This window comes from Haliotis rufescens, unplaced genomic scaffold, assembly GCF_023055435.1.
Source record: "Haliotis rufescens isolate VD_foot unplaced genomic scaffold, xgHalRufe1.0.p SCAF_17, whole genome shotgun sequence".
NCBI lineage: Eukaryota > Metazoa > Mollusca > Gastropoda > Lepetellida > Haliotidae > Haliotis > Haliotis rufescens.
The window spans coordinates 5,016,729-5,037,351 of record NW_025963857.1 but is presented as its reverse complement, the minus strand read 5'-3'; the positions used below and the strand labels follow the sequence as shown (position 1 = coordinate 5,037,351).

Here is a 20,623-nt window from a genome sequence, read left to right as displayed (position 1 = left end):
TTGCTCATATCAATCACTGGATTGTGCAGCATTGATCCGGGGTGGAATAGGTCTTCAGCAACCCATCTTTGCCTCAATTTGCGATTATGCTTGGCGTAAGAGGCAACTAACGGAATCGGGTGGTCAGGATCGCTGACTTAGTTGGTGCATGTCATCGTATCCCAATTGTGAGGGTCGATGCTCATGATGTCAGTCACTGGATTGTCTGGTCCAGACTGGATTATTTTTCAGACCGCCATCATATAGCTGGGTTATTGTCGAGTGCGGAGTTAAACAACAAACAAACAACAACAAACAAACTTCAATAAATAAGAAAGACAGAACTTTTCTCAGATCTTTACTAGTTTTTCTTGCAATCATGATCATGAACAGTTTGAGATGACATGATGAGATATCAGGAGCTCACATGGTAAACAGTTTACAGTAAGTCACTGGACATCATGCAGAACAATGGGAGAAAGACAGCTGAGCACTCCAAAACATATCAGTTGCCGGGATCTTACAGAAAGAACCATGTACATTCTCTGCAAACCACCAGGGTCAATTACATCAGACTTCACGGGGCCGTCCTAAGTAATTAAATTTAGGCTCTTTGGTTAATGGTTTAGCCAAATGCATTGCCACAAACATCCTACACTCAAAAACCATAAGGCCACCTTTTGACAACTTGGTCAAATTACTAATTCCTTTCTTGTTCACTTATGAATGTATATGACTCAGATATTGTTTAGGGGTGGTGATAGTTGTATAAAGCCTCCTGATCAAAATGAAAAACTGCGAAAGTCTTTGATACAAATCTATAACAATAATCTTGACATTTTATAACTCTAGTCGAGGGGTTTGTCATTTCAAGAAAGCCCCCACCCCAAATCAAGTACCTTAATTTTAACAACAAAAATTCTTCAGTTTGTAATGGACTAATAAACCCTGTGTCCAAGACAGATGATCTAATCCATGATTGTACCAATACCAGCACCGGCACTATAAGTTGGCACAGGCAGATGAAGTTCAAAAGTGTTTTGTGAAAAATCAGGGGAGATAATCATGTATGGTTAAGCAGAGACATCCACAGCACTAAACATCGTTTGATGTGTTGGACACAAATAGACGTTTTGTTTGGTCCAAGTCGCCTGTAAGCTGTCCCACCACCATCACCAACATCACCACCATCACCACCATCACCACCGGAGAGACATCACTGCCCTTCAGTTCATATGTTACATAAAAGAATGGTACATGCATATTTCTCATGATATCAATTACCATAATTTAACCCATTGACTGCAATTGTTCATTTGTGTACAAAGCAAAACAGCAAAATCAAGAAATGTGGCTAATCTTTGAGCACTCTTTTTTATAGTTTTATAAAACCATGTACCACTACTATCAATATGTGAAAAGGGTTCATACATTTTCATAACAATATGATGCACAGATAAAATAGTAAGATAAAATACTTTTTATTTTCTCGCATTACTGCAAGAAGTATGCCAGTATTTGTGAAGACCATGTTTGACTGTCATCTATGAGGTAAGACAAGTCCTATATATCACAGCTGATGCAATAACTTATAACACATATATACATGGACGGATCAGCTTTACATTTTCCCCACTCCTGAATTTACATTAATGTCAAATATTTAATCCTGCATAACAATGATGCAACATAACTTATTTCCTTAAGTGAAGGCTGGGTGCCGAAATGAACACAACTTTCTGCATGTCTTTGATAAAGTCTTTGCTAGGCATTCAGAGTGAGTGAGTATGGTTTTAAGCCGCTTTTAGCAATATTCCAGCAATATCACGGCAGGGGACACCAGAAATGGGCTTCACACATTGTACCCATGTCAAGAATCGAACCCGGGTCTTTGGCGTGATAAGCGAACGCTTTAACCACTAGGCTACCCGACCGCCCCTGCTATAGGCATTCAGAAGTTGGAAGGGCATGAACTTATGGACAACCACTTCATTATTGTTCGTAATGTTTCAGGTCTTTACTGAGTAATCTTAGGAGTTAACCTTACACGCCGATATGTTGGCACAAGGTGGAATTAATGTACAAAGATAACAAAGAAGCCAATACCAAGTTTCATGTCTTCAAGTACTTTCTGCAGTTTGAATAATGGTTGCACTTTTTTTTTCAAGGTCAGTTTGCAATTTGTTTAATTTGCAACATTATGTCTGCCTAAAGAACTAAGTGAAAACTTTCAATTTGCTTCTGCAGTTTTGTGTAATGATGGAAGCTAGGCTAAAGAAAGGTTTATCTGGTTTAGTTTCATCTTCCAGAGGCAAGGGAGTTAACTGACTGTAAAAGTCCAGTTTTAACCCTTGCTGAACTTGCCTGGAATTTCAAGGCTCTGTCGTAGCGCTACCAGTGGCTATTACAAGTTATGTCCCTTCGATGACCCCACTATTGACCAATCAGATTCCACCTCGCATATCACTTGTATTTGCTTCAAACAAAGTGGCGGTGCCCAGTCAAGACAATCTTATCGACAATAAAGATCTAAATTGTGATAAAACGGGTCTTACTTCGTGAAGTGCATCAAATCATGGTAGCACCTTGATTAATATCATGAAAATATTTGGAAAATATCTGTTGATGCCGAGACCTGCAATCGATAAAAATCTGCACTGCAGTTTACGAACGGGATGTCAATTTCGTTTCACAATTTTGATTGGACTATGCATAGACTCGATAGTCCAGCCAGAATATAACTCCATTATACCAGCCTAGTTCAGCAAGGGTGGAAAATGGATTTTTATAGTCAGTTAACTCCCTTCCCTCAGGAAGATGGTTTAGTTTGTACTTTGATATTAGATGATGAAACAAAGTCATCAAATATAAACGCTCAGTACTTCAGCCTGCAGTATCAGTGAGGTTATGTATTGCTGTAACAGAGCTCCAGATAACTGCATATTTGTGTAAAATACACAAAATAAATCACCATAACCCAGTTAAGTTTTAGTTGCTTGCGTACAAATATGCATGAAAAAAAAACAACAGCATTACAACACTGCATGACTCTCCTGCAGTGAATAATTGCTCAACAGTGCTTGGTCTCACATATTGTAACTTAAGCAGATATCTCTGTTAGGGCTGGGACGGGTAACTCTGTTACTCGGGTCAGGTGGGTACTGAGTTGGACCCGGGTACCCACAGGACTACCCGGAACCGTGGTTAGTCATGTGATATATTTTTTATGACATTAACTATACAATTTCATGGTTACACTTTATAAGTACAAGTCGCTAATGTTCGCATTTCTTTCTGACTGTGCACACATTCCTTCTGATTTTTATATGTTTTAGTAAAGACAAAGCTTCAGTCAGATCAGATCGTTTTATACTATATATAAATACTTTTTGCCAGAAAAAACTTCCCATTTGAACATTTTGTACCTAACTTGAGACAAAGAGTGGGTACCCAATTAGGGTCGGGTAATAGGGGGTCGGGTACCCGGGTAGTAAATTTAGACTCATCCCAGCCTTAATCGCTGTCGTAAGCTTTTGTGACACACTTGAAGCCGCACATGAACAGATACAAATTCTAAAACACCTGAAACAGCAGTTATTTTTCAAAAAGGTCTATTCAGTTAAAAAAATACCCAATAGACTGGACCACAGAGAGTATCAATACCCAATGTGACTGACAAGTAAGTAAATTCTCAGTGGCCCAAGGAACTATCTATCTGGAGCCCTGGTGCAATAGTGACAAAATAAGTGACCCTGTTCAACCTTCTTGAAAAGTTGCAGTTATTTGTGATGAGGTGATCATAATCTTGTATATGTCAGAACAATGAAAGTGAGTCTGCGTGTCGAGGTTTGGAAGATCCAGTGTTCTAAGCGTAGTGGACTCGTGGTGCACGTGATGTGGTAGGTGGGTCGTCATCTTCATCGTCGTCATCCTCTTCATCATCTTCCTCCTCCTCCTCATCTTCATCACCGTACATAGACTACAACAGAAAGAAAGTAAATCAGAGTTGACTAATATGTGAAAACAAAGATTTCAAGACTTTCAAACAAATCTAAATAATGACTGGTCCCTGTTTCAAAGAGCAGTCCCAGCTCCTACATATCCAGTGTTACAAATTCAGAAAAATTCCAGAGAGGTTAATATTATAATGCTAGTCCGGTCAAAAAAAGTGCCAGTCACGATTATCAGGTCATTTCTACATGCCACTCATGATAAAAATTAATATCCCTGATTATGAACTAAATCTACTAAAAATATCATCCAGACCATTATCTGTCATGGTCATGTTTCTTTTCATTCCATGAAAATCGCCATATTACCGAATCTACCCACATGACCCAGAATGGTTTGTTTCTTAAAATGCTAGAATTAAACTGATTAACAAGAGCTATATCTTGAAAACTTTAGGGATTACAGTCAAGCAACATTGTGTTGAACTTTGACATGTCAAACTGTTGTATTGAAGTAAAAGCTTCCCTGCATATTCCTTCTTTATTTATCATTTTTCGGATGTGTCGAACTTCAGATAAGTCAAAGTATTTACCTAGGTCCCTTAATCTTCGACACAATGATGTCTGACTGTACTTTTTTTTTATCTGACATAGAAATTTTGAACTGGTCCCTTACACCTAAGAATCTTTTCTTACAAATCATCAGAAGAAGATGACCTCCTTGATAAAATATTCGCATCTGGTCATCTTCATGGAAGTGAAGGGTCATTTTGTATTTACAGCATTTGTGACATTTGCCGATTAGAATAAATATGAGATGAAGTCAGTATGTTTGTCACATGTCCATCTAGTCTAGCAAAACATGACATATACTATTCAAAAGAAGTTAAGGATCAACCGATTCTTTCATATTGGTAATGTTAATCTGTCATGGCATGGTGATCCTTAACTTCTTTTGAGTAGTATATCTTTCTAGCAACGCCAAGCAGGTAAATGTTCTTGTAGCAACATCATTTGATCATATACTACTCAAAAAAGGTTGAGGACCCATAATATATTCTTTCATAATACCATAATTAATCTGTCACGGCAGGACCACTCGAGTCTTTCATATTACCATCATTAATCTGACATGTCATTACAGGACAGATTAACTATAGTAATATGAAAGAATCGAGTGGTCCTTAACTTTTTTTTAGTAGTATACAATACAAGTGATGTGATAATGTGATAATATTTTCCTAGCAACTAGCCCCATCAAGGCCACAGCTCTGCTGTTCTGTAAGTAAAGGAACAGAGCCCCAGATTCAGCACCAGAAGGTAATCATAGCTTGGAATAATATAACTTATGCAGTGTATGAATCAATGACCTCATCGCAGTGCTAATATTTTATTTCTGGGATTTACTGATTCGATCACCTAGATTACCAACGTACAATCAGAAAATTGAATAAAACAGTTTAAATTTATTCTTATTTTGTTCCATTTTTCATGGCTAGAAAATGTAAATATACAATAAAAATTATCCAAAGTTATGTATCTGTTAACCTTCAAATTATAATTGGTCAAATAGTCTCTGTCCACGGCAGCCTCCATACAGAGCACCAAGCTTCCTCTGGGCACATACATACATGTTGGTGTACAACTACTTTACACTCTGCACGTTAAATACCAATAACATTAATGTTTTGCTACTTAAATGATTGACCCAAACATCCTTACAGCAAAAACAATTTATACATATATATATATTTTGAAAAAAATGCAAGATAATTGATTAGCAGTTATCTATAAACCATATAATAGAAAAAGTTGAATGTTTTATGGACTTTGCAAGACTTGGGTGAGCAACAGACTGCTTCACACCTAGCCTCGTGTCTAGCCTCGTGTCTAGCCTATGTACTCACTCCCCGGCTAGATGTAGAAGGACTCCACATCATCAACCATGTCCGCCTCCTGTTTTGTCAGTACAGTGTTGTATTGATTAGCCTTTATAATTTCTCGTTTATAATATTATTTTCAAAGTATTGAAATAAAAATAAACTTGTGAAACATGACTCTTTTTTTAAAGTAATCTTTGAAAAAATGATAACACATTAATATCGAAAGTGTCAGTGGAAGCATTTCTTTGAATGACAAGGCTAAGAGTTACTTCCCTTCCCATACTGATCAACTTCCAATACTGAGAACCATTGGGTTTTGTTAGAGACAGGATGTTTTAGGGGTCACTGCATTTTTCCATATTTCCCAGACCAAATGGTTTGTTTTAATAAAATCACAGTCACCCAGGCCTCCCCAGAGAATATCCAGTGATCAGACCCTTTTCATACCAAACAGTTTCCCATAACAATCAACTAAGCATTGTCATCATCTAATCTTAACGACCACCTAACCATTGTCATCAACTAACCTTAATGACCAACTAACCATTGTCATCAACTAACCTTAACAATCAACTAACCATTGTCATCAACTAACCTTAACGATCAACTAACCATTGTCATCAACTAACCTCAACGACCAACTAACCATCGTCATCAACTAACTTTAACGATCAACTAACCACTGTCATCAACTAACCTTAACGATCAACTAACCATTGTCATCAACTAACCTTAATGATCAACTGACAATAGTCATCAACTAACCTTAATGATAAGCTAACCATTGTCATCAACTAACCTTAACGATCAACTAACCTTTGTCATCAACTAAACTTAATGATCAACTAACCATTGTCATTAATTAACCTTTACGACCAACTGTCCATTAAAATCAACTTTTCATAACAATCAACTTACCATTACAATCAACTTTCCATAATGATCAACTTAAATAACGATCAACAGACAATACAAGACATTGTTATTACAAAAACATAATACCTAGTTAAAATAAAACTCTACATGAATATGTATAAATCAATATGAAACTGAAATGAATAGACATGCAGAATTGTGTCCCTTAGCTGTCCCAAGATCTGCTGATCATGGAATTTGCATTCAAGGTTAACTCTGTGATCCTTGATTAATAAGCAAGCTTCTTAGTTACAATAAAAAAATTGTCAAGATTAATTATATTCCATTTGACATGCCTTCATTAACTGAAATGATGTTTTAAGTGCCACATATTCACTCACTTGCAGTTCCCACTCACTCACTCATCTAATCACCCACTCACTCACTCACCCAACAACCCGATAGCCCGCCCTCCCCCACCTTTTTTTCAAACCCCTATTTTGAGTACTGTGCACCCCCCACTGTTCAAAACATGATTGGGCCACTTACACTTGCCATCCGTACAGACTGTTGTCTGTCCGAGTATGTCGTTCCCATGGACGGCAGGGTAGCACTACCAAATGTATCTGAGGCACCGAGAGAGCTCATCGTTCCTAGCTGTCGATTTGACCCTATTGTATCCATCAGTGCTGATCGAAACTCCTGCAATATGGTTAGGAATAGATTACACATTGCAAGTTTTTTATGAGAGAATACAAATTCCTGAAATTGATATAAACATGATATACTATCGGCTGTTTGCGAAAATATCAGGCATTAGTAGCTTGTAATAGCTCAAGGTCTCTGTAGCTCACCTGATACGAAGTGAAGTGAAATGAGGTTTAACGTCGCGTCCAAGATTATTGTACTTAAATAGCGATGTGAATGCATGTGTGTGTGGCTGCTTGTACTAGTCAGGACTGAGCCGATTTTATAGCTAGCCCACTGAGATACCATGCCGCAGTGTAACATGAAAACCCAACTCAGACACAGTATACTGACTCCGAGCTGACTAGTCCATGTTTTAGCCCCTTAATGCCGAGCGCCAGTCAGGGTAAGAACAAGTACCATCTTTTAACGTCTTTTGGTATGACGCGTACGGGGATCGAACCCAGTCCTTCCGCTTTCCAGACAGATGCTCTGTCCACAAGACCATGAAGGCGGTCTCACCTGATACGACTATGAAAATGTTAAAAATTTACAGTCACAAAGGCCAGGTTTGAGCCAAATCAGACCCTTTACATGTGAAATATGTAGAATTTTACTTACAGCCCCATCTGTAACACAAGAAGTTCTATTTTGACGCCTCAAGAAATCTCAAAATACTTAGGATCATCAGCAGCTTACTTTTGGTTTCGGAGATAAAAGGTAAGGTGAGCTAACGCACCAGAACACAAGATCTTCCTCATGTAAATCTGATCCTGCTCCTTTAACCATCAAGATTATTTAAGTCATGCACAAGGTATTTCACAACTGAGAACTTCAACCAAATTCTCCCAAAAGCATTTCCTAACATTAAGATGGAATAATTCCAACATATTTCTAAAGTGTTTCTGTAGTACATGTGCTTACCTCAACATCAGAAAACTCATCTATCATGGCAACATTTTCAAAACACTTTGCAAGATTCTCCAAGGCACGTGCATGAAATGTCATCTCGATGTTCAGGAAATCTGTCAACACTTTCTAAAAATAAAAGAAATAAAAAGAATTTATGCCAAGACAATTTTTACATTAGTTTTCAGATAAGCCTATATTATCATTTTTCTCTTAAATACATAATACAAACCGTCACAGAACAGAATTTGTGACCAATGTTTAAGCAATACAGCAGGCCCAGCCAATTTATTCCCTTGCTTCGCATGGCCAGGTGATTTTGAAAAACACTTGATAAAACCAAATAGGTCCATGCTGTGATAGCTATCAGTACTGCTCTCTATCAATGATTTTCATATTGACATGTAGCTACTCAGAGCTATGGACTGTTCCTTAGATTCCAGATTCAATAAATATATAAATGGGGAGAGCTACTGAAATCATTCAAGCTTATTTGGAATTTACAAGGACACATAGAATCAGACGAGGGTCCTCCCCCAAAGCAGAGCAGGTTCATGGAATAGTGGCCGACTTCATATAGTTCTTTTATTGCACGTACGACTGAAGGACCTACCTTTAAATCAGTGACCTTCTCCTTTTCAAATCTGTCCATCTCGTCTTCAAGGGCGCGGCTGTAGATGGAGGCATCCTGACTCGCTCGCTGCACCTCGGTCTCGGCCTGGGGGACAACAGAGTGGTGTGTTTAACAGGGGGAGGGCAACCAGAGTAGCTCACACCGCTCAAGTCTCCATAATGATATAACATTTATACTATGTTTTCATATAATAATTAGATCCACAGTAAGGGCTTTTCTAAATGTTACACAATGACAACTTATAAAAGCCCTTGCTGTGGATCTAATTATTATATGAAAACTTAATATAAATGTTATATAATGATACCTCATTAAACTTTGCTAGTATATTTGATGAAACATTTACAGATGTTAAGCAAGTTAAGACATCATTTTTCAAAAGTGACAATTTTTAACAGTTCCAATTTCCTTTGAAAGGACACCAGACCCCGCATTTCACCAGGTGTCATTCCAGACACCTGGGCCCACTTGCACAAAGCGATCTTAGCGCTAAGATGATCTTAACTCCCATACTTTAACATAGGCTTACAATAGTCGTAGCGCTAAGATCGCTTTGTGCAAGTGGGCCCTGGTCCTGTTCCCCACAGGTGTCTGTCCAGACACCAAGCCTTCTACCTCCACAGGTGTTCAAGACCCCTAGCTATGCGCCCTACAGGTGTCTGTCCGGACACCCAGCCTGCATCTGCGCAGGTGTTGTTCAAGACACCTAGCTATGCGCCCTACAGGTGTCTGTCCAGACACCCAGCCTGCATCTCCACTGGTGTTGGTCAAGACACCTAGCTATGCTCCCTACAGGTGTCAGTCCAGACACCACCCTGCATCTCCACAGGTGTTGGTCAAGACACCTAGCTATGCTCCCTACAGGTGTCTGTCCAGACACCCAGCCTGCATCTCCACTGGTGTTGGTCAAGACACCTAGCTATGCACCCTACAGGTGTCAGTCCAGACTCCACCCTTGCACTTCCAGACCTCCAGCAGGTGCTTGTATACTGTGCAACTCACCCTTGTCTTGAGAGGGTTAAGGAAGGCAACTGACATATCAAACATTTTTTTTCAGTAGAGACTGAGAGTTATGTTGTTTACATGTTTTGTCATTTATTCTTAACCCATGTAAATATAATCGGATCTTGTCACCCTATATGCAACTTGAGTGATGAACAAGCACGGTGTGATTTCTCAACGTTAAGACTGCCCTGACATCAGTTTGTAAGCAGTCGTGTAGTCAGTAAAATATTCCACAAACAGACTAATTAACATCACTTTGGGCTTTCTTCCCCCGTGGGGATTCCTGGTTAGAATAGGTCCCCAACAATCATGTTGGTTGAAGGAGGTGAGTAAGTGGATTGGCAGGTCAGACTCAGGGACTTATTGTGGATCATTTGCTTACAATATCAATCACTGGATTGTCTGGCCTAATTATTTACAACTTGCCATCATGTAACTGGGATATTGCTGAGTGCGGCAGTAAACAACAAACACAAAAAAAACACAAACGACATTTAAACTCACTCACTCACTCACTCTAAAGTTTAAATAACTTGATAAACCCTCTAAAATTATAACAATGGCGATTTCCCTTTCCTGATAACACAACTCTAATAGGGACAACTTCCAAACTATTTCCATGAAGGATACAATCTGGTGCCGATCTCCAGGGTTCTTCTGTCGCACTTTGTCTAGCTTCTGTCTCGTCTGCCTCTCCTTCTTTAAGGCCGAAATCTCCCGCTTGACAGTTGCCTAGCAACAGAAAATAGATGGCTGACTGAATACTGTTTTCATCTGTTTGAAGTATTTCAATAACAGTATGAGGATGTCTCACAAATGAATTTCACAAACCACTGATACACTGTTAGTGTTAACATCAGATTTCCTGCTAAAGTCGGCCTGATGTACGTCCTCTATATTTCCCATGGCTTGTTTCACAAAGTATAAGTGAATGTCAAGGTATGGCGTCTCAGCACGGAGATACTGGGACTTCTGGGTAATCCCGGTGATGCCTACCTTCATCTGTTTACACCGGCCGCCATATTGCATCATGGGTTGTAGCACCTTCGCCTCCATTCTGTGGACCTACAACACGAGTACGACTGTTTACTAGACATTCTGCATTCCTGCTGGAGTGTGTCGGTTGCTTGTTTGTTTAATGATGCACTCAACAACATTCCAGCCGAATGACGGTGGTCTGTAAATAACCGAGTCTGGACCAGACAATCCAGTGACTGACATCATGAGTATTGATTTATGCATCTGGGATACAATGAGATGCATCAACGAAGTCAGCAAATCTGACCATCCTATCCTGTTACCCGCCTCTTTCAACAAGCGTGGGTTGCTAAAGACCAATTCTAACCTGGACCTTCACAGAGGGGCCCTGCTGGAGATGTGATATGGGTCACGATATGATTGTGTGTGTGTGTGTGGTGGGGGGTTGCTCACAACATTATACATGTCACATGAACAATAGTGTTGATTTCACGGGGGGGGGTTTGCTCACAACATTATACATGTCACATGAACAAAAGTGTTGATTTACTCCGGGGAGAACCAAGTCAATCATCTTCACTATCTTCAAAACTTCAATTTTCAAGTTTCTCAAGACCTTGACAGAATTAAGGTGAAATGGGGTCCAACGTTGTGTCCAAGATTATTGCATTATATAGCCACATGCATGCATGTATGTGTGTGGCTGCCAATTTATAGTGCTAGCACACTGAGATACCATGCAACAGTTTAACATGAATACCCCACTCAGACACAGTATACCGACTCCGAGCCAACCATTCCTTGTTTTAGCCCCTTAATGCTGAGCTCCAGACAGGGTAACAACAAGTACCATCTTTTAATGTCTTTTGGTATGACACAGCCGGGGATCGAATCCCGGACCTTCCGCTCTTTGGGCGGACACTCTACCATTAGGCCACGGACCAAGTCCTTGTAACCATGGTTACCTCAGAGTTCTTGTAGTCTTGTATAGTGGAGAAGTTTTCAGCAAAGTGAGTGAGGGCTTTCTTGGATGAACTGTTGAGTCGTTCTCCATCTGCGTAGTTTTTTATGTGACCAGCCAGGACGTCACCTGTAGAACAGACACCACTGGATCTTCATCATCTGAGTTGAACCTGACAGATGAACTGGTAACAGATTACACTGTACCAGGAACTTTCACACACAAACACACACAAACACACACACTCACACACACACACACACACACACACACACACACACACACACACACACACACACACAATATCTGCTCATCATTCAACATTCAGCAAGTCACAGTCTCTTTCTAAATTATGGTTTCATAATTAAACAGTTATCTGCATAAGTGACATTCACACACACACAATATCTGCTCATCATTTTACACACATTTACTCACCGAAAGGTTAAGCTTCAAGGTCAAGATCAATTAAGTATAATAAATTTGTCTTCATAATCAATAAATATTTCTATACAAATGTTTCCCAATCTAAAGTTTCATACACACACCCTTGAAAAATACATACATTGTTATCATTCCTCCATGTGAGAACGATGAGATCTTATTGGTCCATGTTATCTTCATAAAATACTAAGTATCCTGCCTTTGAGGGAAATAAATTTCTCAGCGGGGTAATAAATGTCTTATACCCTGCCACGAGCAAGTCAAGCTGCACATGGATTTCTGAGCGGCAGAATAAATCCCTTATACCCGCTTCGTAGGGAAACAGCGACGCTTTTTTCGAGTCAATGGAAGTCATGTGACATAGCACAAGTTAACCTCAGCACAATCGAACAGTTCTTTTCAACTATTTTTTAATTTGTTTTAATTCTTTTACAATGTCATATTATCACATGTTGGTTGGATAAATTTGTTGTAGCAGGATCACGAGGGGTACATGGGGTTTTATGCATCCCTCGTTAGGTTTCATAAAACTAACACAGGACACATAACACCTTTTAATGTTTGCAACTAAAATGCTAATTTTACACACAGCAAAATGTCAATTTGAACAATTTCCTACATCTTATTATTTACCTACATTAAATCAGTTGAGATTTGATGCATTAAATCTACATGAATCTTGGCCCTGTGAGTAAGAATAGAATGCTGGTCAAAAGAGGAGACTTAATGATCGGTGAGATTCACTGATTGAAGTTATTTGTACATTGATGACAGGGACCAACCATTGCTCATAATCACAATCACTGGATCATCTGGTCCAGACTAACTCATTTATAGGACACCATCATGTATATATAGCTAGAATATTGCTGAGTGCTGAGTCAAACAAACAAACATAAATGACTGTCTAGTTACCCCACCTTTGTTCCTCAGTCGAGCGTTTTTTCGTGTGATTGACCCGATGGTTTCGCAGATGAGCCCGAAGTTCTTCTCCACACTTCCCACGCGGGCCAGACAGAACTTGGACTGCTTCTCACTGAAAGGTCAAGGTCAGACAGGTCATTGAAGGTCATGGTTGTCAGATCTTTGATAAGCTCAATCTTAACAACTTATTCACTTTCAACACTGTTCTTTTGTAAAAATTTCTTGATATTTTACTGTTTAGTCAATCCTTCTTAATAATCTGTACTTACAAGCCAATAAATATTGTCATATAATACTCAAAATAAGTTAAGGATCACCCAATTCTTTCATATCCACTAGTTAATCTGTCATGGCAGATTATATTTACATAAAACTACAGTTACTCTGCCACTTCTTTAGTGTAGTATAGATAGTGTTACATTGTAGGCCTCTGACGGTAATAGAAAAAATGGACTCAAGTACTCATGTCTAAAATCCGACCAGGACTTAAATACCCGATTTCAATAGAAATATGCTACACAATCAACATTTTGTCTTGTTTTTCAGCATTATCTCAAAATGCATTGAGACACAGCTTTCTAACATGTCTGCAACATGTGTATTGAGAGGAGTGAAGATGGGAGTTATCTCCTCTGGCCAGGGACTCGAACCCCTCCATACCTTCCCCATGCTAGAGTACTTAGGTCACATATACAAGGTTGGGGATGAGGAGTCAGCTTCTATGTTACAGACATTTTACTGAATCCATTAAGTCTAGAACAACCTATACAACACTGAAACTGACAACAATATTAAATACATTGAGAACATTTGACATAAAAAGATAAAGATACGTAACAGTATGAAAATGAACGGACAATGTGAAACACCTGGTCTACAATGTAGTCTTTGATGGGCATTTAGAAGTTTGAAGAACATGAATACATGACACCTTTTATGGATAGCAACTTCTTTTAATTCTTTGTCACAAGCTTTCACAACCACTTCTTGCTCCTTCTTTAGGTGAATACTGACAGTGAACCCCTGAAGAAGGAGCAGGGCGTAGCTCTGAATGTATTCACCTGGTTAGACTAACATTTAGTTTCTGAAATCTTACATTACACAATATTCTTGACTCTAAAATTTTATTTTTTTTCCCTATGCTGATTTCAGAGCTAGCTTGAGCTGGCTAGACTTGCTTTTGTATGCGTTTCTAGATTGATTTTTTTCATAAAATAAATATATTCCACGGTCATTGTGCGGGACTATCGCCTGGTCAAAACAAATACCAGAAATCTAAACACAATGCCTCTTATCTGGGAGACAGTACACTAAAATTTCCTCTCAGTTTTATTTCAGTTACATAAAATAACGAAATGGTCAGTTGGCAAAGATAAGCCCTCTTTTAATTTATTTCAACTGATTGAAAATATTTAACAATAATATTAGCAGAATATTATTTTGTTCTATATTTTTATAAATTTTTCATTGTTATATCATCCAAGAAATGTTTGGTTATTGGAAAATAAACCTGTACACAAGTAACAAAAATTATCAATTGACAGCATCCAATCTGCAAGTTCTGAAATAGAGTTCATTTGGAATCCAGTCGATCTTTGACAAGACATAACACGATAATGGCTTGAATTTCTTTCACCAGTTGAGCTAATGTTAATGTGTCAGATTTGCAAATAAAAACTGTACAGAACAAAGTAGTGATGTACATTACATTGTTATACAAATATTTCTACATCATAAATCATCTATCCCCTCAAACCGACAATGAGTTCATGCAAGACAGTGTGTCATATGTGTATGGTTCTTTCAAATTTGTCAACAGCATACACTACTGAAAAACGTTAGGACCACCAGTTCTTTCATGTCATGACAGATTGACTAAGATATATGAAGGAATTGGGTGATCCTTAACTCTTTTGAGTAGTATATAATTTGACATTTTTCCATGGGTACACATACACCGACAGGATCCTCTCTGTTAGCAAGTATATGTACAAGGGCGGACCCAGCATTTTTAAAAGAGAGGGGTCAAATAACAAAATCCTCCCTCAGTGGGGTGGGGGATGGTGGGTTGAGAGGTCGAATAACAAAATCCTCCTTCAGTGGGGTGGGGGATGTGGGGAGGGGGATGTTGGGTGGAGAGGTCGAATAACAAAATCCTCCCTCAGTGGGGTGGGGGATGGTGGGTGGAGGGGTCGAATAACAAAATCCTCCCTCAGTGGGGTGGGGGATGTTGGGTGGAGAGGTCGAATAACAAAATCCTCCCTCAGTGGGGTGGGGGATGGTGGGTGGAGGGGTCGAATAGCAAAATCCTCTCTCAGTGGGGTTGGTGAGGTAGGTTTGTCCACAACAGACTACATTTGGTTTTCAAAAAGGATCCGGACCCCCTGGACCCCTTCTCTGGATCCGCCTATGGTTAGTAAAGGGACACACAGGTTGTTGCAGGGTGTACACAAAGAGATAAAAATCACAAAAAGCCACACAGTTTCTCTGGATTACTGATTAACGGTTCCACAAATATGGAACATGAAACAAAATACTTTCTTTTTTAAGTTATAACTTTACCCAAAATTGCAATAAATGTAAAGTGATAAAAATTATTTGAATGGATCGTGGAAAATGCTGGATGGTAGACAGTCGCAGACATATCGTGTACGAGACGGCACCACCATGATCAATGGCGGGAAAAATGCTAGATGGTAGACAGTCTCAGACATACGTGTACGAGACGGCACCACCATGATCAATGGCGGGAAAAATGCTAGATGGTAGACAGTCTCAGACATACGTGTACAAGACGGAGGAAAGTGATCAATGGAGGAAAGTACAACATCCAGCAAGGGCCATTACAGTTTGAAACAAATCCAAAATAGCTAGTTGATGGTTGTGTTTGATTTCAGTCAAGCGATGTCAAGTAAACAAATCAATGAGCCATGAGAAACACAACTGTGGCGTACAACATGGAGGGTCGAAGGCAGCTTGAGGTACAGCTCCATGCAGGGTTAGTTGACATCAGTTAGGCAGGGAATACTGGTTACCATAGATACCACTGTACAGGGGGGGATCTGGGTGGAGGGAGTTCTATGCATCTGAAGGCATTATCAACCTGGATGCAGGTCTGGGATGTTTCCTTTGGTGAAACCCACCAGCGCCGGTATGATGCTGACAAACCTAGCAATGTTTCTTGGATGCCAAAGGGACATAACTCTACATGGCAAATTGTAGTGCATTAGACAAAAGGGCCACCAGTGCCCCCTTAATTTCACAAGTAAAAGAGCAGCTTTCTCACAAAGTCTGCGAACCATATATGTTGCGTTAACAACCTACATCATCACTAGAATATTGATTAGGTGGAAACAGTGTGTCATCATGAACTGTTTGTTGACTTTTAACTCACACTCAGCAATATTCCAGCTATATGACGGTGGTCTGTAAATAATCAAATCTGGACAGACAATCCAGTGATTGATATCATGAGCATCGATCTACGCAATTGGGATAGGATGACATGCATCAACCAAGTCAGCGAGCCTGACCATCCGATCCCGTTAGGCGCCTCTTACGACAAGCATAGTCACCTTTTACAACAAGCATGGGTTGCTGGAGACCTATTCTACCCCGGATCTTCACGAGTGCATCATGAACTGACAGCTGCATGCTGTCAACAACGTGTGGTCCAGGCTTGATAGTTGGACTATTGCTGGGTGGCGTAAAACAACATTCACTCACTCACACTGTAAATGCACCGTAACATCCTTTTATATCTTCAGTGAGTACTATGATTTTTACGCCGCTTTTAGCAATATTCTCGCAATATGACAGCAGGGGGCACCATAAATGGGCTTCACACATTGTACCCATGTGGTGAATCAAACCCGGGTTTTCCACACGATGAGCGAACGCTTTAACCAATAGTCTATCCCACTGGAGTAGTTGCATCGGATGTTTTAGATCTATGCCACATTCTCATCAAAAACATGTAAAACTTTCAACATTTCTTTGGGAGAACTCACTCTTTTCCCTTCTCCGAGTTAACAGAAATATAACAGCTATTCATTTCTTCAAAAAGAACCTTTAAACTTATACAGCTGAAAATCATATTTCTTTCAATTTCATATCAATGTTAAGGCAGAAATTCTGCAAAATAAAAGACCCTGAAACAAAGAAATTTAACAAAAATATCTGTTATCATGATTATCATTATTGACCATGCTGCAATATTTCATCATCAGCTGATTCATTACTCATACTCGAAAAAATTGTTTAAGGAAAATTTCACACTATTGAGAAATGTGTATCCAGACAAAATTGAAATAAAATGATCATGTGATTGGTTGGCCTCTACAGTTTTGATACATAGCACCCAAAACTAATTCAAAAGGCTCCATTAAAATCATAATCAATTCATATTTCCAACCTTTTTTCAAAAAGAAATGATTTGGGGAGGCACCGGATAAGTTTAATAGATCAGTTCCCATGTGCACAAAGCAACCTTAGCGTTACAATATGTCTTAGTCAGTGTTTAAGTATGGGAGTTAAGATTGCTAAGACTGCTTTGCGTGGGTCTTGATTTTAACGAGACTGAGCCCTCTGATCTGACAAGAACTTATTGCAACATGGTATAGTGAGACAATATCCATTAAAGTGCATCGTACAACACTGACATTAGACGTGCCCTTAACCAGGTATAGTGTACACAATAATGCATACTCACAGCATCTGTCTGCAAACCACAAAGTGAATGTAGGACCATTAGTGGAACATGAATCGTATTGTGAGAACATATTGATAAAGAAAAACAGAACTTTCACTGAACCATGTACAATATCACACGGATATGTCAGTAATGTAATGTTATTGAAAACATATCTATCCAAAACAAGCATACATGAAAACTACAGATAGGACAGGATCAAGCTAAATAATGAAAAAGTCTCACGCCATTACCACCATATATGGAGTATTCGAGCCCTTACCAAGTTGTTGGCAAGGTAAAATGAGATCTAACGTCGCATTCAAGTGTGTGCACAATCCAAATTATGTATACATAGTAATTATTAAAACCCACTACATTGTCAATAGGGGGCACAGGGGGGCCCAGTCGTCTAAGGCGCCGCAATTTCGCTGTGCAGAGTTGCGTACCTTGGCCATGCCAGAAACCTATGATTGTGGGTTCGAATCCCGGTTCGCCCCGATTATGTTTCTAGGCTTGTCAGCACCATACCCGTGCTCGTGGGTTTCACCGAAGTGGTAAACGTCTGAGACCTGCATCACTTTCCTCCAACATTAAGCTGACACACTGCCATATAACTGGAATACTGTTAAAAGCGGTGTTAAACCCAACTCACTCACCCGCTACATTGTCAATGGAGACTGCAACAAACCAGGTGCATGTGCACTCGAATTGTTGTGGTCTGTGTGATGATTTTGTGTGTTTGCTTCCACTGAAAATGTGTCAGGTTTTAATCATTACGATGGACACTTTATAGGAATTGTGTCTTGTTTGTTTTTGGTTTGTTGTTTAACGCCGCACTCAGGAATATTCCAGCTATATGACGGCGGTCCGCAAATAACCGAGTCTGGACCAGACAATCCAATGATTTATATCATGAGCATCGATCCACACAGTTGGGATCGATGACATGCTTCAACCAAGTCAGCGAGCCTGACCACCCGATCCCGTAAGTCGCCTTTTACGACAAGCAGAGTCACCTTTTACGGCAAGCATGGGTTGCTGAAGACCTATTCTACCCTGAAATCTTCACGGTCTTGTTTGTAACTGGTGTGGCTATTTCTATGTAAAGTGTGTGCATATTCCATAGTTTGAGTGCTCTGCTCGCTTTCTTTGGTAGGGAGGGGGTGAAAGTGAAAATCAGGTTTCTTTTATTTATTTACATTGCAGTCAAGGCACAATGTAAATTAAAAAGTAGATTTGTAAGCCCCACAAAGCTCTCATGAAGACCTAGAACACTATCCCTCTTTGTATAGAATTTTACATTGTATTTGTTTCTCATCCTGTTGCAATGTAGCAATTCCAGAAACAGTTTCTCTATATATGTAGTAACATGTTGCAACAGTGTAACCACACACATTTGTTATCCCCTACTCGTTGAGTTGTATGACTTGATATTCCCCTCCTACATCACAAATACATATATGTCCTATACTACTATCATTGTAATGTATTCAAAGGACTAATTACCACATTTGTTATCACCTACTCGTTGAGTTGTATGACTTGATATTCCCCTCCTACATCACAAATACATATATGTCCTATACTACTATCATTGTAATGTATTCAAAGGACTAATTACCACATCTGTAAAATATTCACATAATTATTTCTTTCTACATAACTCAAATAAACATCACAACCACCACTGGATGCCGTGTCGAATTTCAATCTGATTTTTGACAGCTTAGTTCGGACAAACAACATGTTTCTACATGCGATTTGAACACCGGTCATCAGCTGGTACATAACTGATATAGTTTACATTAGTTACCAGCCGGAACCACCTTCCGTATCTTGATAAAACAACACGATACGACGTAATCCTAAAAATAAACTTACCTGGCACTAACTTCGTTCGCATTACGGCTCATTATGTCCTAACGGGTGAATTAATACCGCGATCAAGTCCAAGTCCCCCTGTCTGTCAAATGCGAATTCCTGACACAACATATAAGACTCCTTAAACAAGAAACATTTAGAGTTACCTCCCTTTGGTGGTCTAGCAACGCGGCTCGTTTTTCAGTGTGGCTACGCCCATTTTGTACACATGATTCAAACATATTGGGTACAGAACCCGAGAAACATCTAGAAAAGTATTCCTTACGCAAGGTACATACTGTAAAAAATGGAGACAACGGTTTTTTCAGCACAGTTTCTGCATTTCTAATCCATAAATTTCTAAAACTGACATAGGACTTATCATATTTTTCTGACATCCTCGCCACTTTTTTTCATCCCCAAAATACATGTGACATGCTTTTATAGAACACACGCTTTATAAATTACCAGTCCTTAAAACGTTCAAATTAGTAACAAATATATTTGAAAAGACATGAAAACGGTCATTTCTTTCTCATCTTCCCAAGGCAAGAGAGTTAACTGACTTTAAAAGTCCAGTTCCCGTCAGTTAACTCTCTTGCCTCGGGAAGATGTTTCTTTCTTAGCGCTAAGTTTGCAAACGTGAGGCTGTATGACATCCCGTGCTGAAGCCATTACGCGATATGATGTCAAAAACGCGAGAGTTGGATTTCTTTTCCTAACTCTGACACAATTTGTTAGAGCCGATCTTTTGACCGATTTCCATAATCGTTAAATGTCATTTCTAAACATGAACGATAACGAAACTACCGCTCACTTCCACCACATTGTAACCTACCTGCCACGTACATGGCTACGTGT

At 39.3% G+C, this 20,623-nt stretch overlaps 1 protein-coding gene across 3 annotated transcripts; it reads right to left on the bottom strand.

Annotated features, from left to right (window-relative positions):
* Positions 1-324: 324 nt before the first annotated feature.
* On the bottom strand, positions 325-19,898 carry LOC124143733 (CBY1-interacting BAR domain-containing protein 1-like). Of its 3 annotated transcripts, none has more exons than XM_046512834.2 (11): positions 19,784-19,891; positions 17,921-17,929; positions 13,206-13,321; positions 11,846-11,970; positions 10,899-10,967; positions 10,533-10,634; positions 9,900-9,905; positions 8,877-8,981; positions 8,279-8,392; positions 7,217-7,369; positions 325-3,958 (listed from the first exon to the last, which is right to left on the bottom strand). In XM_046512834.2, the coding sequence occupies exons 1-11, from the start codon at positions 19,813-19,815 to the stop codon at positions 3,845-3,847; spliced, it is 945 nt and encodes a 314-aa protein (XP_046368790.1). In that variant the 5' UTR covers positions 19,816-19,891; the 3' UTR covers positions 325-3,844. The 3 variants fall into 3 exon arrangements, with proteins under 3 accessions (XP_046368790.1, XP_046368959.1, XP_048253398.1); XM_048397441.1 differs by lacking the exon at positions 325-3,958 and adding an exon at positions 5,837-5,885; XM_046513003.2 differs by lacking the exon at positions 17,921-17,929 and having other exon boundaries at positions 19,784-19,898.
* Between the last annotated feature and the right edge of the window lie 725 nt (positions 19,899-20,623).